We start from the raw sequence: 23,890 nt of genomic DNA on the forward strand, positions 1-23,890 counted from the left end.
TTGTTGTACTTGTTTGTTGCGGGAGAAAACGACAAAACAAAATAAATACGACATAAAAACTGGAGAAATGACAACTACTGGACCTCATTGCCCAACTTTTTTTTTTTTTTTTAATGCTTCATACAATTCCATGTTTATTTTCAAAATAATGCCCTTTTAGACTTTAGTATACAACGGGACGACTCCAATCCATCCACTAAATTTAGTATTGTAATCACGTTTTTAGCACTAAATTTTTTTCCAACTCCAATCACAAACCCAATTTCACACTTAAACATTGTTCATCATTATTATATTACTAAAACTAAATCTCTTTATTAATAAATATTTCAATAAATAATCATAATGTTTATATTTTTAATTAAATTATTTATTACTTGCATATAACAAGTGTATTTGGCACATATATTAATTTTTTATTAATGATATAGATATTTTTTACTAATATTTTTATCTTTTTGATTGAAATGATATTTTTTTTTTAAATTAAAAAATCTTATTTTTTTTTTATGATTATTGCTAACTAGGGCTTTTTGAGGTCCAGTTTAAGTCCGGCTTTTGACCCCGATGATTGAGAGCTTGATCCAGGGTTGGACCTAAGGTCCTATTCTTTAGACCCGGCTTGACCCGACCCTCGAACAAAAGGGTCTAGATTGATCGGACACGGATCCACCTCTTTTTAGCTTGAAAAATGGGTTGGCCCGACTCGACTTTTTTGATACCTTTAACTTCGGTCAATTTTTTGGTAATATTGTGGTCGAAGATATTAATTTATTTAAAATACCATGATCATAATTCATCACGGTGAAAAAAATTGCTTTTGATATCAACGAATTACTTATTAAAATTAAAATGGATTAATCGGTCTTGAGATTTATATATTATCATCTGTTTGTCATGTGCACCTTCGTGCTTGAACCAAACATACGAAGAAAAAAAAGAGTTACTATACAAATGTACTCATACTAATTTAAGCCATTAGATATGCTTAAATATTATTTGTTTAGGAGCTTGTTGTATACAAAAAAAAAAAAAAAAAAAAAAAAAATTTACCACGCCATAGAACTAAATTTTTCTTATTTTGATTAAAGATATGGAACGACGTTTCCCAAATTTAGAAAAATTCGTACAAAATAGGTAATTAATTATCTGTTGAAGAATGAAGTTACCACAAATATTATTGTAATATAAATAAATTGATATTATTTTAACAAATATTCTTAATATACGATAATGTTACTAATATCCTGTTTTTAGCTCTATAATATCCTGTTTTTAGCTTGAATTTCTAAACAAGCATGTCTTAAATCCCTCTCTTATATGTCCGTCATTGATGATGTCACAAATGGGCATGGCTGGCCACACAATTCATTAGATATGTGCAGAAAATGCAATTGTCTTGATGATCAGCATGTGGTCTCAATTTGGTCGTGAAATAAACCTTTCAAATGTTCTTCACGTGTTTACGAACATTCAGCTCAGAAAATTTAATGAAACCATCCATCACATTTCATTCCACCGGAAAATAATTAAATAGCTGATAGTGCGTGGACGCGAGCAAAACCGAACAAAAAATGAGATAAAATAGAACTGATCCAAAATCGAAAATTGATGTCACTTCATATAACTAAAATTCGGATTTGGATAACAAATTCTATTTAAAAAATTGGACCGGATATCGATTATAAATTTCGAAAAAATCGGATATCGGATATTTAACCAATTGTTCTTTATTAAAAAAAATAAATATAAAATAAAATAAATAATCACGTTAGGATTATATGATTCATTTTTACTCAAATTTTGATCATTTGAATAATTTTATACCCGAGTATGGATTAAAAAATAGTTTCATAGTGGTTATGGATTTTAATAACTAGATAACCAATTTTTTAAACCTAGTTTTAAGACTGAATCCGGATTTCAAAGAATCGGATAACCAAATTTATTAGATTTAAGAAACTGGATATATCCGAATATTTTGGTTACCGAATTTCGGTTTTGGACTAAACTAGACTGGTTATTTGACCAAATTTTTTAAAATCGAAAATTCGGTTTCATATATGAAAAATGGTCAACATCGAACCGAACCGAACGAATTTCAACTTTTGAGAGAGAGAGAGAATTCCCTTAATTACAAGTTTTTTTAATCACTTCCTTAATACAATTGTTATCATATATTTGTTGAAACTTGAAATTAATCATGTTTGTGGGTACATGTGGCTTAATTAATCATTTGTACTCGCTTTAAGATGTTCCATAGTATAGTTATTAAAAAATAAAAAATAAAAAACCTCCATGTAAACATGTGCATGTGTGTGTGCGCCATATGTATACATGCATGCATAATACGATAGTAAACGATAATCTATATGCATATGCATGATCAGGAACGAAATCAGGATTTCACTTTAAGGAGACCTAATTTGAAAAAAAAAAGAATTTAGGGAGGGTTAATTTATAAATTTTAAAGGTAAAAAATTGTAAAAATAAAATGAAAAGTAAGTAAAAAGTGAAAAAAAAAAAAATTGAGGAGGGGTTATAACCCTTGAGTTACACCTTGTTTCGTGCCTGTTAAGCATGAGTAGATACCAGATATATATTTTGGAGCTATTTTGTGCCCTCAACAACCTAGTTCTTGTACACATATGCATAAAAATTGAGAAACTGAGGTTTAATATTAATTTTGATACTAGGAAATTTGAAAAATATTCCCGTTCACATATTTAGTCCTATGAGATATTGAAAGAGATGCATATATCGACTAAAATAAAATGTATTGACCAATGACAATGTGGGTCACTGAAGTGACTGGACTGTGAGTATAACCCACAAAATTATATGGTCTTTAGACAAGACAAGTGTTTCATGGGATGCCTTCAAAAAAAAAAAAAAAAAAGTGTTTCATGGGAAAAAGACATTCTAGCGATTTATATGACTTTTCTTCACGGAAAAGTCCAAATTATTGTAGAGTTTAATTCACCTGACAAATCCCTAATAACACGTGTTATGATATATCATATATATTTACTTTTATCGTGTACATTTGATTTCGTTAAAATACAGCTGACAGAAATAATTAAGCATTATGATGCTAATATTTTAGTTACATTAATATTCATAATTATTATGACAAATATAATGTGTGCCTCGCATTTTTTTTTATCATTTATATATTTGAACTTAATATTATATCCTATTTTCAAACATGTTTTTCCTGGATAAATTTTTTCCCTCCGCAAATCATCCGGCCGAATTTGCTTACAATCTTGTTGACCCGTAAAATTAGTACAACAATATCTTACGAAAATACACAGGCTCCGAGTACGAAGACTCCGAGTATTGATATGATTTAGGCAAGACTTTCTCTTTATACTGACGAATCTAATACAAGAGAGCAATATTTACAATGTGTTCTAAGTAGAAGAAAGCAATAAAGGCGTAAAATTTTCCTGTCCTGAGAATCTTTGTAGCTTCCTATTTATATCCGTCTGGGGTTGCTTCCTTTACCACATGATCGTGGGCTCTGACGGTTATTCTGGTGAACGTGGGGTGATCAATCCCACGTTCTTGGTGATTTTTGGGTAACTGCCGCTTTCTACTCGCAGAGGTGGACGGTTACTATTCTCTTTATGATTTTGGAACCGTTGAGGTGTGCGTTTTAGGAATTTGAAACATGTTTTCTTTTGGTTTGACTAGTCTTTGACCTACGGTCTTCTATTCTCTCCGAAGTTCTGATCGGTAGGTTTCGTTCTTATCTTATGAACGGATCGTTCCTTTTCAATGGTTAGCTCTTGGGTCTATTTTACCTAAGTTTGGTGCTGAATTTTGTCTACTGCTCGGGATTCCGACTAATATACTCGGTGCTTGACCAAATTATCCCATAACAAATCTTATTACCGATAATTTCTTTTTCCGATATCTCGCCCAGATTTTAAACGTAGGTCATAGTTTATCAACTCAAATGAATTACATTTAACTAACCCCATACACATGAAAAACGAATGTATTCTAGACCAACGGAATTTGGACGTAATACTACTACTCAGACAAATGACAATGACTAAACAGACACAATGAAATACATTTTTATTATTTTAGTAGACATTCAATAATAATAGCAATAAATGGGTACCCCATCCATAATTTTCGAACTACAAGTTTTTCTGCTCATTAAATGCTTTAGCTAGTCAATACTAGTTGCATACTAAAACACTACTCTAAAACTTGAAACGTTCATAAACGGTTTAGTTTCACAAGAAAATAATGCAAGGGTGAATATATATATATATATATATATATATATATATATATATATATATATATACACACACACACACACATACTTGGTAATTAGTATATATATATGTATCATAATACTAAGTGACACCACGCTAGGGCAATTCGTTCTCACTCTCTCTCTCTCTCTCTCTCTCTGTCCACCAAACATGGATTGTAATGTTCATTCTGGGCGTATAATAGAAGTGCCTAGATCGGCACTAGATATCATACAGCCACCGCCAAAATGGGTTCCGAATAATCACACAAAATCTAATGATACGGCTCTGCCCTTAGAAGCCGGAGTTTTGCTGACGTGGCAAGATCTTTGGGTGACCGTTTCAAATGGAAAAGGGAGAAATAAACCAATCCTCCAAGGCCTAACTGGTTACGCCAAACCAGGAGAGCTCTTGGCTATTATGGGTCCTTCTGGTTGTGGCAAGTCCACTCTTCTTGATGCCTTAGCAGGTATATACAGTGTTTGTATATATATATATACATATATTTATGTACTGCTTATTACCATGTATATATGAACTACTACTTATATTTTCATCTCACTAAAAATCGTCTATACCTTATCTATCTTTATATTCTTCAAGGCCGCAAATAGCCTTTATTTTTTAGGGAAGTCTTGAATCAAATTTGTGATTGTAACATATTAGTCCCTAACTTTTTTTTAATTTTTGTTAGTTTGGCCTTAAAACAATTTTGCTCCCCGTAATCGAAACTATAATGTTACAATATTAAAAAAATATATATTTTCACAATTAAAATGAACAGATGTTTCTTTTAAACATGCGATCGTATTTAATCACACAACTGATATACAGTTTAATGATATTTTTTTACAACCATATAATTAATATATATATATATATATATATATATATTTATGAATCATGTTTAATATTGATTTGAGTGAAATGATGATGTAAAAGCCAAAGATTTCAAAGAAAGAACCTATTTATTTATCTTGTGGGTCAGATCATATAAAGGCGTTCACATACTATATGGTTCTCATTCGGGTTTGTCACTTCCACATGACTAGGAATATAGTGAGTCATTTCTATATACATATAAGACAACTCAAAGTCAACTCCTTGAAAATATTTGCAGGAAGGTTGAGTTCAAATGCAAGGCAAAGTGGGGAGATTCTAATAAATGGACAGAAACAGACGTTGGCCTATGGTACATCGGTATGTCATTTTTTCAAGCAAAACTTGTGTGGACGTTTTATTCTTAAAACTAGTCTTGGGTTTAATAAAACCGGAAAAGTGTAAGAAGAATAACTATACTCTGACTTCTGCTTTTGTTTGAAAAAAAAGAAAAGCATATACATAAGCACCTTTTTTTTTTAATGAAATAGAAAAAAAAATGTGGGTCCCAAGCACATTTTTATTTGATGCACGGTTGAAAATCATTTCTCTAACAATATAGTAAGTTTAAAAAAAAAAAAAAAAAAAAAAAAAACTCAATTGATGTGCCAACATATTATTATTATTGAATAGAATGATTACCAAACTTCTTTTTTGTAACGTTTAAATAATTAATATATCTACATAAAATTGAAAAAAAGAAACAGACATAAATTATCTAGTATTTTAATATTTTATATGAGATGATAAATTTTTATATCCCTTTTCATGACTTTTTCTGGTTGATGTCTTACATTTACATATAATAATTTAGCACTACAATGAGACACTACAAAAAATGATTATGTCCCTTACTTATAACATATTATAATCAATTTAGTTTCTCATAAAAAAAAAACAAAAAATTATAATTATATAGATACATTGTCAAAATATTATAATTAATTTAGTTTCTCAATAAAAAAAAAAATGATTATGTCCCTTACTTATATAAAAAATAAAATAATAAAAAAAAAATTGCAGGCGTACGTGATGCAAGAGGACACATTGACAACAACCCTAACGGTGGAAGAAGCGGTGCAGTACTCGGCACAGCTGCAGCTGCCGGAGTGGATGTCGGCGGCGGAGAAGAAGGAGCGGGCGCAGACGACGGTGCGCGAGATGGGGCTGCAGGAGGCGGCGCACACTCGCATTGGGGGGTGGGGCGTCAAGGGCATCAGCGGCGGCCAGAAGCGCCGCGTCAGCATCTGCATGGAGCTCCTCACCCGCCCCGACCTCCTCTTCCTCGACGAGCCCACCAGCGGCCTCGACAGCGCCGCCTCCTTCTACGTCATCAAAGGAATCTCCGCTCTCGGCCACATGACCGTCGTCGCTTCTATCCACCAGCCCAGTTCCGAGGTCTTCCACATTTTCGACACTCTTTGCCTTCTCTCCGCCGGTAAAACCGTTTACTTTGGCCCCGCTTCCGCAGCAACCGAGGTATCTCATCTCCGCTTACAGCCAATTAAAATTATAGCCTAATTCGTGTCTATATAGTTCATATTTAGTACGAAGTTTTCAACTAAAATTTTAACGTATAGAGTTAAAATAGGTAGTTTAACTCATTTTTTTTAAAGTATTAACAATCTAAACATATTCAATGTTTTTTTTTTTTTTTTTTTTTTTTTTTTGTATCTCTAGGGTTTAGTCACATACATGAACTAGCCAAACGCGCTTACTGCCTAATTCATGTCTATAATTGAATTGCTTTTTTTTTTTTTTTTTTTTTTTTTGTAGTTTTTTGCTTCAAGTGGTTTTCCTTGCCCAACTCTCCAAAATCCATCGGATCACTTCCTAAAAACCATAAACAGGGATTTTGAGCAGGTATGTGCGTGATTGATTTTTAAGGAATATCTATAATGCTACTATATATATGTATGTATATAGATAGGATATGAATTGTTTGAGTAATATCTTTTCAGGATATTGAAAAGGGGTGTGGGAATGGAGAGATAATCACGGTAGAAGAAGCAATTGACACTCTAATAAAGTCTTACAAAGCATCTCAAGGCTACCCCGAAGTTCGAAGACAAGTAGCTGAGATTCATCAAAAGGTTAATAATTAGCATCTCAAAGCTCTCTTAAACTAGTTGGCATATGAAGATTTAGGGATTCAAAGAGAAAAATGAAGAGTCTGAGTCTGAATAATATACATGAAAAAAGAAATACAATAGTCTGGTGCTAATAGCATATATACGTGCTGCTCTACATTTCTTATCCAAAAACTAACATCACTGTTAATGATCAGAGAAATTGTATAAAATTGGAGACTAAGAAGAGAAGTCATGCCAGCTTTCTTACTCAATGTCAAGTCTTAACAAGGAGATCATTCAAAAACATGTACCGAGATCTCGGCTACTATTGGATGCGTGTCGCGGTCTACGTCATACTCGCCATTTGCCTCGGAACTATATTTTATGATATTGGCTCTACCTATGGATCGATTCAGGTAAAGAAAAAAAAAATTAGAAATCATTCGCGAGGTTCACTTTATTTAGTATAATAAAAGTAATGAATTGTGTGATCGTTTTTCTGATTATTTTCAGGCAAGAGGTTCGTTGATCATGTTTACGGCTACATTCTTAACTTTCATGGCTATCGGCGGATTCCCTTCTTTTGTTGAAGACATGAAGGTAAGCCGTTTTCATTATGTCTAAGTCTCACCATAGTATTATTGTGGAGATTTTGATTTACAGTCAAAAGAAATTACACAATAGTTCAGTGCATAAATTTAGCATTGAATTAAAGCATGTAGTTCCTCAATAGTCTAATTTTTCTCATTATTCATTGAAATGTTTCTGTTTTCATTTTTTTGACACCACATGTCATGAAAATTGCATTTAATGACACATATGTCACAAAAAATTGTATTTAATGACAATCATAGTAATAAAAGTGGAAAAAAATCTTCATCGTAGATAATCGGAATATGTCTTACATATTTTTACTTAACTATTATATAACGAATGATCTTTATTTAGGTATTTGAACGGGAAAGATTGAACGGACACTATAGCGTAACATCGTTCGTGATCAGCAACACGCTCTCCGCTCAACCCTACCTAGTCTTGATCGCCCTTATCCCGGGCGCCCTGACTTACTATCTATCGGGGCTCCAGAAAGATTTCACCCACTTCTCGTACTTCGTCCTCGTCCTCTACGCATGCATGATGTTGGTCGAGAGCATCATGATGATCGTCGCGAGCCTCATCCCAAACTTCCTCATGGGCATCATCGTCGGCGCTGGGATCCAAGCCGTGATGATGCTCGGGGGAGGGTTTTTCAGGCTCCCGAGCGATCTCCCGGAAGAGTTTTGGAAGTACCCTTTGTTCTATGTCGCGTTCCATAGGTACGCTTATCAAGGGCTGTATAAGAACGAGTTCGAGGGTTTGGTGTTCCCTGGGAAAGATGGGGGCAGGGCAAAGATCGCCGGAGAGGTGATCTTGAGGGACACGTGGCAGGTTGACATGAGTTACTCCAAGTGGGTGGATCTTGGTGTTTTGCTTGGGATGGTTGTTTTCTATAGGGTTTTGTTCTTGGTGATCCTCAAGGCTAACGAGAAGTTGAAGACTTGGAGAGTTTCTTTCGCGACGAAAATGCAATGCAAGCAAAGCGTGCAAATCATGGAAAATCCCGTAGCAACTCCAATGCATTGAAAAAGAGAGAGATAAAGAGAGGTTACCAATAGATCATTACTATTATCGTTTATTATCAGTTAATAAGATGCATTTAGTAAGGTTGTTCCTTGAGTACTATTGACTCTATATTGTTTGACCATGTCCTTATTCTAAAAAATAAAAATGGTTTTACCTTTTATTAATTACTTCAATCTTGGAAAAACAACATCATAATTATTTCCGAAGGAACAGACTCATCCTGGAATATACGAACTAATGGTAAACCCAACGCTCTAGCAAGGGAACGAGCAACCGAATTTGCAGAACGTTTTACCGAAGAAAGAGTAAAAGAACGTAAATCGGCCAAAATGTTTTTGCAATTTTGCCAAAATCAGAAGCCATAATGTGATCAGATCGCCTAATGGCTTGGGATAGCTGTTAGACAATCTGATTCTACTAATACATCTTCCCAACCTCTGCGCTTGATCCAGCTTAGGGCTTCTCTAGTAACCATTGCTTCAGTCAACGCTGGAGAAAGAAGACCCATGCGTTACTACCAGAAACAGCCTCGACGAGCATACCTGTCACGCCCCGGGAAAGATGGGGCGTGATTAGAATATAAAAAGAAACACTAATAAACTTTACGAAACTAACCCACGGTACATACTCAGTTATTTACTTTACAAGTCCAAAGATAAAAGAAAGAAAACGGAAATATAAAACCAACCTTCGACACTTGATAGACTATCCAGCGAAAACCTTCCAACTCTCGACCACACTTAACTCCGAGGTCTTCCTAACCCTTCTCCTTCTCACATCCTGATTATAAGAAAAATTTGAGGGAAATAGGGGTGAGCCTGAGGCTCAGTAGGTACTATAGTAATGGTTTGATTTTTAAAAAAAAAATTTCGAAAATAATACTTACTTTATAATAATAATATTCTTGTCCCGCGTAAATCACCATACACGTACAAGTATAATAACAGTCTTATACGTGTAAATCACCATACACGCACAAGTATAACTTGCAGGAATGTAAATTGCATGAATGTAAATGACAGAAATGTAAATGACAGAATGCTGATGCTAGAAATGTAAATGCAAGAAATGCAATTGAATTTAAATGTGCATCTACGCCCATTTAAACGTCTACTATTTCCTGAGCCCCTGTCAACATAACCCGTGACAGTCCTCTGATCAGAATGGTGCACTCTCCACACCCTTATATATATACGATTGCACTCTCCGCTTCATATATATACGTTTCCGGCTCTATCAGGATATACAAAACATTTTATTTCGCAAATACGGGATATATGTATAATATCGAAAATATTCTCAACTTCATGATCAGATATCCTGAGATGAAGTTCCGCCACATTTTCTAAGAACGGTTTAGGTTTCGTGGCACGTTCACAACCATTTTCATTTCGAAAATAATATATACTTGAGGCCAAACCATAAAATCAGGAGAGAAGGGTTATAATAACCTACCTCGAGAGTAAGCGTCCATGTCGCTCTTCCACGAGACGTTCGCTCGTCCTGTGAACCTGAACGTTCACTAAAATCGAGAATCCAGACGTTCACTTACTCCGTGAACCCTCTAAACGACTTTCAGTCTTGAGTCCTATCACGGTAAATCAAACCGATCCTGAATCAGAATTCTATGAGTAATCCACAATACTCAAACCCAAACGTACGATTTAAAAGAATCGTAGAACTCAAAGACATATCCTCGGAACAAAACTTCAAACGATACGAGAACGTGTAAATTCGAACGAAAAACTACGATCAATCTCAAAACCGAGAAACAATTCTAATAAGCAAGCTCGTTCTCCTTTGAACGAATCTAATTCCATTTATCCATAATGAAACTAGAAAATAATTTCAACAAACGAATAACGTTCCTTTTCTTCTACGAATCTCAAAGAAAACATAGTCAAATTTCAGCAGAAAACAAGAAAGGAAAAAAAAAAATTCAGCAGCCATCAAAGCTCGGGAAACCCCTCACCACTCGGCCATAGTCACCTCATCTTCTCCCTTTTCCTTTCTTCTTCTTCCTCGTCTTCGTCGCTTTGTCTCCCGCGCGTCTCACAGCGACCGCGCGCGCGCTCCGGCGAGGAGAACGGCCGCCGCGAGCTTACCCAAAGCTGCCGACCAAGGAAGAACCACAGGAATCGAGAGAGAGCACGCCGGAGAGTCCAATTCCTCCATAAACAAGGTAAATCTTCTTGACCCGAATTGGAAACTAGGGTTTTGAGAAATTGGTTTTGGGGATTTCGTGTTCTTTGATGATTTCTGAAGAATTGGAGGTGATTAGTTGTTATTTGAGTTTGATAATCGATATTGATGACTTGAAATTGAAGAAATTGAACTCGAAATTGTTTGTTGGCCGTGTGACGTGAATTTTGGCCGAGAGTGTTTTTTGGTTTTGTTGGATTTGTGAATTGAATTCGATTTGGTTTGGAATTGTTTTGGCTCTGTGTGTTGATTTGAAATTCTGAGTCAGTGAGGATCATTGTTGTGCTAGAATTATGAGGCTGTGATGATTATGAGACGTTAAAATTGTTTAGTTGATGTGAAAATCTTGGCCGTGTGGTTGTTATGCCTGTGTGACTTATTGTGGCTGTTTGGGTGTTTGTAACCGTGAGCCATATTGTGATATTGTGGCCTTGAGACTGTTGTGTATCTATAATTTGAGCCTCGGGTCTTAATTCTTGGATTTGGTTAACGTGACTTGAAGAAATGACATGAGTTTTGGATTATTATGATTATAGTTTCGGGATTTGGGAATTTGGAATTTAAAGTAATGATTTGTGATTTGAGATGAGTTTGTTCGTTTCGAGTTTGGTTAGCTCGTTTTTGAGATAGAAAAGTTATGTCAAGTAAAGTGAATTTGTTGACAAGTTATATGGTTTATTGACATGTTTGAGAGTTTATGACAAGTTGGAGATATGGTGACTGATGAGATTTCAACTTTGGATTTTAGTTTCTCGACACTTCAGAACGTGTTAACGCTCCAGGTCGTGTAGAGTCTCAGGAAGCGTGAAAGAAAGGAAACTCCGGAAGTCAACAATTTCCAGACGATCTTTTTCCGGGTAAGTGTGGAGACTTAAGTCAACTACATACCAAGGGAATAACCCTGTTTACGTGCATTATTGTTTGTTAGTAAACAAGAATAGGAAAGCTTTAAAATCGAATAATCTCAAAGATTAAGGCTTCGGCCGCTTTTCCTGAAAACTTAGCGTGAGTTCGCTCGATAAGTTCAAACGTAAGATTTGTGAAACCCAGCCTCTGATATGTGATATAGTTATTCCTTAGGATCTGTGATTGACCCGTTAGAACGGGGGAGACAGGAGAGCCATGTTTAACTCTCGAATTCAAATCGAGGGTAGAAGTACCGGGAGTCACATCCCGAGTCTTCAACCTAAAACACTAACGAGCATAAAAGGGAAATGAAATATCTTTCAGGATTTATCCTGAGTCGCTCTCCTGTAAGTAGCATAGGTGTGTACTCTGAGTGCAGCAGAGTACCCGAACCTTAAAGAATTGTTGTGTCGATGGTACCAAAAATGAAATGGACCCTGACGGGCTATGAGGGCCTGGGGGATGGCGCTGAGTAGTCATTTATCGGGAAGTCGACCAAGAGTCGCACCCGATCTTGTTACCAGGTTATGAAGACCTGAAGAATGCACCTTGACGGGCTATGAGGGCCTGGGGGTTGCGCCGACGTCGAATGAAGTGGTACCATTAGTGGATCCCAGACTAACATTAAAACTCTTAGGCCGCCGGACGACTGCTGCTCGAAGTCTAAGGCTGGTCTCTTGTCGTTCTGAAGGTTATAGTGGGGGATGTGTGTAACCTTAAAGACGACAAGTACTAGTTAGAATGTGTACACATGAGTCATGCTCTAGACTTGTTAGACTTGCATCCATGCATTCTTATGTGCTTGTTTGCACGTCACATGTTATCACATGGCATTAGTCGCTTTTATTTTTCTAGGTTAGACTCCCACTTACTGAGTCAATCGACTCATAGTTTTATGACCCTTGGTAATGTAGAGAAGGGCAAGGCGCCGATGTGAATAAGGAAGTCGTGGATGAAGACCAGACGTGTATCTCTTGACCTTTGGGCTAATGGGAACTCACCCGGGTTCAAATCCTTCTATAATAATATCTATATTTTGTTGAACCCCTTTCGTAAACTATGATCCCCAAACTATCCCTTGTATATATACTTAAAATTAGGGAGCTTGTGTATAAATAAGAGTCGCTATAAGGCTCTAATTCCTAAAGTTAAACAGCGAAAAATTTACCCAGGTTTTCGTATAACCACTTATAGTACTTATATATGATCGTGTTATGTTTAATATAAGTATTATGGTTATTATGTTGATTTGATTATGTTTCCGCTGATATGAGATATATTGTTATATATTGATGTTGAAATCTGAGACGTAACCCCACCGTCTCGGCCCGTGAGCCGCCGACGAGAGGTCGCGGGTCGTGACAGGTTTTGCGAATCTCCCGAAAACAAGGTAAAAGAAATCAAACCCGAATGAATTTTGGACTCTAGGGTTTGAAAGTGAATTTGGGATTTTTGAGTTTCTTGAGTGATTTCGGGAAATTAACTGGTTTTGGATATTGATTAGACTCGGTTGGTAATGTTTATTGCTTAAAGTTGTGAATTTGAGAATGAATGTTATGGATTATTGTTTATCTGAGTTGAGTTTCAGGTTTGTATAGGAATTTTGGTTTGATGAATCGTTTGGCTTTCGTTTGTGAGTCTTATTTGTCAAGGGTCTAGGGTCGTCTTAGGCGGGCTACGCAGAGCCCACAACGGCTGGTCGAGACGGCGAGGACGTGGCCGAGAAACGACGGAGCTATAGCGCGAGTGTCGACGAGGCGAGAACGAACAAGACCCGGAGAACGTCGAGTGGATACGGCGTTTCGGTTTTGGCTCGGAGGCTCGCGAAGCATCCGTTTAGGATTAGCTGAGTTATTTATTTATTATGTTGTAATTTACAGAGTTAAAGTTATTTTGTACAAATAGGTTCGAGTTAGTACGTTAGTACGTTTTATTTGTTTGAAAGTCGGTTTCGATGCAAGTTGGAAAGAGAAAAAAAATAGTAGATTATTCGTTATTATTATTAAGCTCGTTTAAGGATTTTAAGAGTTAAGACTCGATTGTGATTTAACGTTTGGTATCTCGGTTACTCGAGCGTCGCGATAAGAAATTTGACTATGTTTTCTTTGAGATTCGGAGAAGAAAAGGAACGTTATTCGTTTGTTGAAATTATTTTCTAGTTTCATTATGGATAAATGGAATTAGATTCGTTCAAAGGAGAACGAGCTTGCTTATTAGAATTGTTTCTCGGTTTTGAGATTGATCGTAGTTTTTCGTTCGAATTTACACGTTCTCGTATCGTTTGAAGTTTTGTTCCGAGGATATGTCTTTGAGTTCTACGATTCTTTTAAATCGTACGTTTGGGTTTGAGTATTGTGGATTACTCATAGAATTCTGATTCAGGATCGGTTTGATTTACCGTGATAGGACTCAAGACTGAAAGTCGTTTAGAGGGTTCACGGAGTAAGTGAACGTCTGGATTCTCGATTTTAGTGAACGTTCAGGTTCACAGGACGAGCGAACGTCTCGTGGAAGAGCGACATGGACGCTTACTCTCGAGGTAGGTTATTATAACCCTTCTCTCCTGATTTTATGGTTTGGCCTCAAGTATATATTATTTTCGAAATGAAAATGGTTGTGAACGTGCCACGAAACCTAAACCGTTCTTAGAAAATGTGGCGGAACTTCATCTCAGGATATCTGATCATGAAGTTGAGAATATTTTCGATATTATACATATATCCCGTATTTGCGAAATAAAATGTTTTGTATATCCTGATAGAGCCGGAAACGTATATATATGAAGCGGAGAGTGCAATCGTATATATATAAGGGTGTGGAGAGTGCACCATTCTGATCAGAGGACTGTCACGGGTTATGTTGACAGGGGCTCAGGAAATAGTAGACGTTTAAATGGGCGTAGATGCACATTTAAATTCAATTGCATTTCTTGCATTTACATTTCTAGCATCAGCATTCTGTCATTTACATTTCTGTCATTTACATTCATGCAATTTACATTCCTGCAAGTTATACTTGTGCGTGTATGGTGATTTACACGTATAAGACTGTTATTATACTTGTACGTGTATGGTGATTTACGCGGGACAAGAATATTATTATTATAAAGTAAGTATTATTTTCGAAATTTTTTTTTTAAAAATCAAACCATTACTATAGTACCTACTGAGCCTCAGGCTCACCCCTATTTCCCTCAAATTTTTCTTATAATCAGGATGTGAGAAGGAGAAGGGTTAGGAAGACCTCGGAGTTAAGTGTGGTCGAGAGTTGGAAGGTTTTCGCTGGATAGTCTATCAAGTGTCGAAGGTTGGTTTTATATTTCCGTTTTCTTTCTTTTATCTTTGGACTTGTAAAGTAAATAACTGAGTATGTACCGTGGGTTAGTTTCGTAAAGTTTATTAGTGTTTCTTTTTATATTCTAATCACGCCCCATCTTTCCCGGGGCGTGACAATACCTTAATGTCATTAGGACTTTCTATTTTTTATGTATCTTAGGTGTGAATTCCATTTATACGGTCTCCGGGTTATTTTATTTGCCAAAGCGACGATCTAAAACCGTTATGAAATTACATTGTGTGACGTGGTTATACAAAATATATATATATATATATATATATATATATATATGTAATGTAGAGAGAAGTATATGAAACAATGATGCTAAGTTTGTCTGTGCAATGTCACTGAAAAAACAGATCATACTTTCTTTTTTCTTGCTTTGAACTACTTTTTCTCTCTTCTTCTATTTTTTCTTTGTAAAGAAATTTAAGATATTTTGATTCCCCACCACCACCCTCTCTCTAAGGGTTGAGACACCGCTCACCGACGTTCTCCAACTTAGGAAGAGATGGTGGTTTTGTTATCTTCTCTATAACATCACTTTTAGAGCACTTAATGCCACTCTCGCCGGATTCCGCCTCCATCTCGCCGGATTCCGCCTTCATTGTCGTCCTCTCCATCCACTTCCTTCGGCTACGTGACCCCTTCTGTCGCGACCCTTCCCATGCGTTCAGTGGTGATTGTTATTCCATGTGGTGGATTTTATAGAGAAGATGTTAGTTTTATCATGAATAATTTTTGTATATTGAACTTGTGTGTTTTACCCTTGATGTTAGGGATTTTGTTTTGTTTAGTTTATTATGTGCAATTAGTTTGTGTAAGCTTTTATGTTTTGTCCAACTACACTATAGTGACAAATATGACTTAACCATTTAATGGGTTCTTGTTTTTTTTAGTATTTTGACGGTGCGAACACTCGAACATTTTTTTTACTATGGTTGGTGCTCCTCGAGCATTTGGTTCGTTCATTAATCTTTGAGTGTTTTTTTGAAAGAGTCAATGAGTTGTTCGAATTTCAATGTGATGTATATTCCAGTTATCGAAAGTTATCACACAATGTGCTTTCATCAAATCCTAGAATTAAATCATTGTTGTTTTGGGGATTCATTTTATCTCGTTAAGAGATGTAAGATGTTTATACTTTTGAATTTCATACACATTATCTAATGAAAGCCTTGAGCAATTTTATCAACAAAAAAAAATGTCATTGGAAAAATTTCATAAAGTAGACGAGGTATAAATTCATTAATATGCTCATCGATTAAAGTTTATCCAAAACTAGGCCTTTTTCTTTTATTTAGACAAAGATACCCTTAAGTAAAATAAAATTTAACAAAAACGTCATCAACTTATGTTTTAAGAATTTGGTATGGACTCTGAAAAATGGTTCAAAATAGTAAAAGAAAACGATCATCTTCTTCATTCAAAGAACCCGAATTCAAGTCATGGTGACTTTCAAAAAAAAAAATCAATTCATTGCTATCTATCCACTTATCAATCGTGCACACAAAAACCATAGATATCCAGAAATTGCTCTGAAGCCACTGCCAAATAATTCAGCTGAACCTGGATTCATTATAACTGCATATGGTAGATTATTTGGACTGTTTTATGAGATTTCTCTTTTCATGACATCAAGAATGTTCTTAAACTATTGCCTTCACGACTATCACTATTGAACTTTTAATGTGAAAGCTTACACTAGGCTGAAAAAAAAATACTATATTGGCTCTAAAATTAAAATCCAATTTTGTACTATGAAGCCTAACAATAAAAATAGAAAGTGGGAGAAAGAAAGGAGCATGGATCTGTCTTTTATAAAATCATAAAATATTTATTTTATGTTATTAAAGGTCATCTCGTTACAATTTTCTGTATTAAAAACTGTGATTTCATAAGAACTTTTTTTGGACATCCTTTTAGTTTATGAACATTTAAAAAAAAAAAAAATTGAGATCTTATCTCAAAATCTTATAAAGTGGAATAAAACATTTTATGCATATATATATATATATATATATATATTAAATATATAAATGTGAAATTTCCTATGTACTAGTATTATTATCAAATACACTCACTCTCTCTTTACCCCTCTCCCAGAGCACTCTCTTTCCCTTTCTCTCTCTCTACCTCTCTCTCTCTCTCTGAGCATCGGCTTTTTAGAGAGAGAAAGAGATGGAACACGATGATGTCGACATGACCAGCACGGACGTGCCCGAAGAAGTGGTTCGTTCTCTTGTTCTTTCCTCAATTTATCTGTTCTCATTTCCGATTGTATCGTTGCGCTTCGATTTCGTCTGTGTTTGAGACCCTAACAAATCCGAGCTTTTTGTTTAAATCGATTCATTCGAACTTGGAACTTCTTAGGAGCTCGACGACATGAAGAAGAGGCTGAAGGAAATGGAGGACGAAGCCGCCGCGCTCCGGGAGATGCAGGCTAAGGTCGAGAAGGAGATGGGCTCTGCAAGAGGTGATTTGGGGTTTTTTTTTCGGTTGTTAGGGTTTTTCGTAGTTGCATTTTCGTTTTTCCTGTAACCGAATTCGGAATTCGTCTCCATAAAGAACTGATATAGAGAGAAAAAAAATTGATATATTTTTTAACCCTAATTTATAAATAATGGAGCTAGTTTGATTGGATTTAGATTTCTTCAGAGAGATATTAGATTTAGGGTGTTCTTAAGGTGGATTGCCTATTGTAATAATTTGTTTTGAGTAATTTTAGCGAAATGTTGAATGTGCAAATGTAAATCTAATCCTTTATTATGCTCTTGTTGATTTCCTTTTTTCCTGAATCTTCTGCTAATTGAATTTTGTTGTGCAACCAGAGCCATCTTCGGCTATTTCGACCCAGGCGAACAAGGAGGAAGTTGATTCTCGGTCTGTGTTTGTGGGCAATGTGAGTCATCGTCTTATATAATCTTATTCCATGATTTTTACCATATTCATTTATTCGTTCGGTTAAAAGTTTTCTTGCTTTCTTGTGTGTGTGTGTCTTATATTAAAGTCATAGACAATTTCTGCAATGTCATTTTACTTGCAAATCAATTTGTGTTTGACTCATCGGCAGTATAAATAACGTAGTTCTGGGAGGTATCAGAAAGGTATTGTGCGTGTTATTGTGTAGGTGCACGCTTTTTTTTTTTTTTTTTTTTTTTTTTTATAGTTGGTTACTAAATGTCGGGAAAACTGAAGGTTTGTATAGGATGAAATGAATAGAGATGATTGAAATATTGGTTACTAGTGGATTAGACCATGAAAATATCTTGACGAGAGGGAGAGAATGAGTGGCTAACCGATGCTGAGAATGTTATTGGGCTTAAGAGATTTCATAGTTTGTGTCCCTTGGGAAGATCGTGTACGGAGACGAGAAGAAAGATTTGTATCTGTTCCTCAAAGACGAGAAATGTGCAATGGCGAATTTTCTATAGGTGTAGTCATCTAATAGTCGGTAAGACTAATAGCTGTTGAGATACACCATTGTTTTGATCATAAGGAACATCATTAGATAGTTACGGAATGAACTCTAAATGGTGTAGGAAACTAGAAACTGCCATTCAATCTTAACGCTGTATAACATTTTTGTTGCATAACTAATCCGAATGCCCTGTTGAACTTTCACATAACTAGTTCAGTTTTTCTTTTGGCCTTTATTTCTCGACTAATTGGCCGTGATTTTTTGAATGCTCAGTTTTCTATCAAGAATTTAAGAGAAAAACGTTTCCTTTCTTTTGAGTTATTTGTTTAATTTTCAAAGCTAATTTATTGATGTTGTATCTAAAGTTTCCGTTGATCTGGAATCTGATTTGACATCTCATATTCTCATGTTTCATTATAATGGCAGGTCAAATTTCACTCCAGCTTTCCAATAACCAAATTTCTTGGGTAGGGAATAGGGATAGATATGGGGTACTGAGAGAATGCTAGAAAAAGTGAAAACTGAAAAGAAATGAGAACAGAAAGAACAAAAAGGAAAAGAAAAAGTATTTTGGATGATTCAAAAATAAAATGGACTATGAATCTATCTTTTATCCAAAAAAAAAAAAAAAAAAAAGAAGTAAAAAAAAAAGTATGAGAGAAAATAAACCAAAGAAAGATTTAGAAAAAAGAAAAGGGAAACACATTATGAAAGAGGTTAGATTAGTTTGCCTTGCCTTGGTTGAGGTTTCTTTAACAAGATTAATCAAGTAAGACGGCAAACAAGCGTGGAGCTTATTATTCATGCGAAGCAGATGCTTTATTGATGGTTAAAGCTCAAGTGTTTCTAAGTTACCTTTTTCGCGTATGGTGAGGGGTCTCTAGACTTTGATGTCTCTTTAGTGACTCTAATTAGTATTATCCCAATCGATAAGATAAAGACTTAAGCTAATTCCATTTAACCAATTTCTAATAAATTTTATTTTAAATTGCTTCTTAGCTTTCCTTAACCATATTTTTTTTTCTTTGCTACCCATACAACAACTTGCTTTGGTTTCTCCACAAGTTGGTATTTCCGCTGATGATAATCTTGTTGGGATATACACAGGTGGATTATTCGTGCACCCCTGAAGAAGTGCAACAGCATTTCCAGTCATGTGGAACTGTGAACCGGGTCACGATTCGCACAGATAAGTTTGGCCAACCAAAGGGTTATGCCTATGTGGAGTTTGTCGAGGTCGAAGCTGTTCAAGAGGCCATTCTTCTTAATGAGTCTGAGCTACACGGCCGCCAGCTAAAAGTTAGAGCCATTGTTAACTCATATTACATCATATCCTTGAAACTTAAAAGGCTAAGAAAAAATAACCCTGAGCTCTATTTCATTGTGTTTCAGGTCTCTGCTAAAAGAACTAATGTGCCTGGAATGAAGCAGTTTCGTGGGCGGCGAGCGAGTCCGATGGGATTCCGAGGCAGGAACCCGTATGTACCTCCTCCGTTTATGTACGCCCCATATGGTTATGGGTATGCCTCATGATTACTATGCCTTTCTATTTTTCCGATTTGTATTTGATTTTTTTAACTCGTGTTACGAAAAAGCTGTGGAATTTCGAGTCTTGTTGGTGTCCTCAGCTCTGACGATTTTCCCTATATATTTTTTCAATTGTAGAAAGGTTCCGAGGATGAGAATGCCTATGCGTTACAACCCCTATTTCTGAGTTTCCGAGTTCGTTCTCGCAGTATGTTTCATCCAATTTCGTTATATCTTTTTTTCTTCTTTCCCCCCTCCCCCTTTTTTTAATCTTTTTTTTATTTATTATTATCTGGGATGTTAATTCAAAATGGTTTCTCATGGTAGTTAATTTTGGGTCGCTTAGGTTAATGTGGATAACTTGTGCGTGTGGAATTAAAGCATTTTATCCAAACGATGAAGAGTGAATGTAATTTCTATGTGCCTTTGAAGATAGGACCTTTTTGCTGTAGTTAACAGCTCTGTTCTTCATGGTTTTTTTTTTTTTTTTGGGTTATCCGTTTCTGTTATATTGATGTTTTGTATGAGCTAGTTTGGAACTAGGAAATTTCAAGAAGATTAATGGGAATCCCTATTCTGAACAAACAATCAAAGCTAAGGCAAAAATAATACGAACTATGTGTCAGAAATTTGCTTAGGTTGTGAATTATTTAGATTTAGCTAGGAGCTGAAACATTAGTAGGCTAATAATCTCTGTAGCGTTTGAAAGAGGACTCACGTGAAATTCGTGGCCCTCACCAACTTTGGTGTATTGTGGCGGACGTGACACCAATGTCAATATGCTCCAAAATAGTTGAACTCTACAAGATCATTATTATTTTATTTTTTAGGAACTCTACCAGATTATATCATTACCAACAAAAGATATCTTTATTATCTTAATCTTATTTTTTTGGTTTGGTTTGTTACGCTACAGAAGCTGGTTCTTTAGCTTCTCGTGATCTTAAAAAATAAAGAGAAAAAACTTATATTTAGGACATGGACAGTTTATGATGGTTTGATATGTTTCATAATAAGAGAAAGAAAAATGTCCGTGATTCATTGAAAACTGAAAACGGTCCTATTCTACATCTATACAGAGAGAAGAGCTCGAGGACCATCTAGGAAGAGAAAAACGCTGAGCCCCTAAGTTTAGGGCTAATAAACCACTGGTCAAAACCTAGAAAATTGGAGAAGTTAGTCAAACGATTGTCAAAACATGACCACAAAGTTATATTGTAACCGTCTCAAACACGAGGACAATGATGATTATACCAAGAACTTCGACGGTTATAGATTCATATCCGTCGAGATCATAAGTGTAATCTACCTATAAAAAATGATGGGATACACACAGAAACAATCCTTTGCTATTTACTCTCCACCTATCATGAGCTCCCTTGAAATCACATTTTTTAAAAATTTATTCTCTTATAATCAGGTTAGGTCTATTATGAAGACAGTCTAGTCTTAAGTCTTAACCAATTTATAGTCGGTGACTTGGTTCTCGCTATGACAAGTTTTTGTCATCTAACAAGAACTAAAATAAACCAATTTAAGGTTTTTTATTTAATTTTTCTTTGCCTCAAGGAGTGTTACAATTATTGACGTTGAGAATCACAAGATATTATTTCATTTGGTTACGTGTAAGTAAGCATTTCACTAGGACCGACTAGCAGTGATGTCAAGCTTATCCAGAATAATGGAGTTTGGCATTATTTGTTTCCAAACATGACAACGAGAAAATAAAGAATTGCATATGTCCATGAGGCTAGTACAGAGGAACAAACAGAGAAATAAAACAAGACAAATGACGTGAGACCTCAATCTTATTGCCCAAGTTCAAGACAGAATTAAAAGCCCATTCATTGCATATTTCAAATAAAACTACACAAACTCTGATAAAAAAAACTACATAAAACATTTTTTTTCTCTGCTATTCTGCCATTTCGTACAAAAGGGTCTTTGTTTTTATTTATTGCATATTTCTCTGTTTTTGGCTTTCCTCTTCTATTCAACAACTAATTATTGTTTTTGGGGACTCGTAACTCATTACTTGCATTGGCTTTCTATTGTAAGATAGAGATCGAACTGGATTCTTGAAGTAATACATAAAATAAAAGTCGTTTATTTGTTTTGGGAGTAAAAAAAAAAGAGCATTCATTAAGTCTGAGTGGTCCACAAAGATAACTACAATAAGCAGTACTCATTAGGCTTTTCTTTTTCGTTCATTTCAATGGATAATCATATGAAAAACCTCAACTTCACTTGAAATTTAAATTCAAATCATAAACTATGTAATAGAAAATCTCCCACATCCACTTCCTGTTGACCATATTCCAATCATTAATCACCCAAAGGCGAAGAAATGAAAATGACAAAAACTATTAATTAATCCCACTTGCATTCACATTTTAGAAAAAAAGACATCATTTTTTTATTAATAAAAACCACAATCTCATTCCCAGCATAGGCCTCCAAAGACAAATATACATATCATATAATATATAATTATATCTCATGATTTCCTTTAAACCAAACACCATTTACACGTCACGCAAGACGACAAACAACCCAGAACCTCACATTCCATTCCTTTCTTCTCCATCTTATCTACAACCACACAGCCACGTCAGCAAGCCACCGTACCGTACACTCCCGTACTTCACTCCCCTCCCTTCTCACACGAGCGTCTTACACGTGGCCACCTGCGGGTCCCACATCGCCGGAAGCAGAAACCTCCTCCCGTTGACCCCGTTCGCGTTGTAGCTCGCTCCGTTGACCTTATCGGTCAAAACCCGACCCGGGTACCCGGGATACGCGCCGGACCCGAACACCCCGGGGCACGCCGAGACCGCCTCCAGCGGCGCCGCCGGAGAGCCCTGAAAGTACCCGTCCCGGAACGGATTCGTCACCGTCCCGGCGAGGAGCGTCGCGAGGTTGATCACGATTCCGTCAACCCCAACGTCGCCGTTCGGCGCCGTCAGCGGCGGCGTTTGGGGACCGTAGATCGGCCTGTGAAACGGCCACGCGCACTGGCCCGGACACTGGGCCACCGAGTTTCCGACCCAAACGTAGGCTCGTCTCCCACGGCCCTTCCCCGTCGCGCTGTGGGTCCCACACCGGCTCATACAGAACCCCTCCACCGCCACGTCGGACGAGGTCAGGACCACCGTGATCGACCCCGGCGTGGCGGCTCCCGCGGCTAAGGCGGCGAGGTGAGGGTTTTTGAGGGACTTTCCGAGCGTGTAGCTCTCGCGGAGGGTCTGCTTTCCGAGGACGACCTTCGCGGCCGTGCCTTTGTACTTCTCCGTCGTCCTCCACCACGTGGAGACTGACGGAGACGGCGTCGGCTTCGTCGGGCTCAGCGACTGGACGAAGTCGGCGACGACGGCGCGTTGCGCCGGGGTGAACTTCCCGTACCAGACGAGGTTCACCGTCACCGTGCCTTTCAGCAGAGCTCCGTTGTGGTACTTCATCGTCAACGGCTGTTCTTTCACCAGAGCCCCGACCGCCGTGTCGAAGGAGAAGAGCACCGCGACGACGAGGAGGGAGACGATGGCAGAGTTGTAAATAGTTCCCATCGTTAGATATTTTCTTTTTCCTTTCCTTTTTTTTTTTTAATTTTGGGTTTCGATTTGCGTTTAGTTTTTGGGGATTTTTGATTT

General features: G+C 36.5%; 3 protein-coding genes across 4 annotated transcripts; 2 read left to right on the top strand and 1 right to left on the bottom strand.

Moving 5' to 3' along the window:
* The first annotated feature begins 4,375 nt into the window (after positions 1–4,375).
* On the top strand, positions 4,376–9,015 carry LOC149387105 (ABC transporter G family member 1-like). The gene is made up of 8 exons (XM_089624275.1): positions 4,376–4,746; positions 5,398–5,477; positions 6,180–6,635; positions 6,933–7,019; positions 7,118–7,249; positions 7,444–7,644; positions 7,742–7,828; positions 8,177–9,015. The coding sequence occupies exons 1-8, from the start codon at positions 4,449–4,451 to the stop codon at positions 8,849–8,851; spliced, it is 2,016 nt and encodes a 671-aa protein (XP_089480401.1). The 5' UTR covers positions 4,376–4,448; the 3' UTR covers positions 8,852–9,015.
* An 8,328-nt stretch (positions 9,016–17,343) lies between these two features.
* LOC149387106 (polyadenylate-binding protein 2-like) lies at positions 17,344–20,709 on the top strand. Of its 2 annotated transcripts, none has more exons than XM_089624277.1 (6): positions 17,344–17,527; positions 17,669–17,771; positions 18,127–18,197; positions 19,824–20,015; positions 20,109–20,236; positions 20,386–20,709. In XM_089624277.1, the coding sequence occupies exons 1-6, from the start codon at positions 17,477–17,479 to the stop codon at positions 20,396–20,398; spliced, it is 558 nt and encodes a 185-aa protein (XP_089480403.1). In that variant the 5' UTR covers positions 17,344–17,476; the 3' UTR covers positions 20,399–20,709. The 2 variants fall into 2 exon arrangements, with proteins under 2 accessions (XP_089480403.1, XP_089480402.1); XM_089624276.1 differs by having other exon boundaries at positions 17,346–17,527; positions 20,382–20,709.
* Positions 20,710–22,634: 1,925 nt separating this feature from the next.
* EXL2 (EXORDIUM like 2) lies at positions 22,635–23,890 on the bottom strand. The gene has a single exon (XM_089623455.1). The coding sequence runs from the start codon at positions 23,804–23,806 to the stop codon at positions 22,904–22,906; it is 903 nt and encodes a 300-aa protein (XP_089479581.1). The 5' UTR covers positions 23,807–23,890; the 3' UTR covers positions 22,635–22,903.

Source organism: Urtica dioica, chromosome 8 (genome assembly GCF_054948205.1).
Source record: "Urtica dioica subsp. dioica isolate 48M chromosome 8, U.dioica_male_clone48M_v1_H2, whole genome shotgun sequence".
Classification (NCBI taxonomy): Eukaryota; Viridiplantae; Streptophyta; class Magnoliopsida; order Rosales; family Urticaceae; genus Urtica; species Urtica dioica.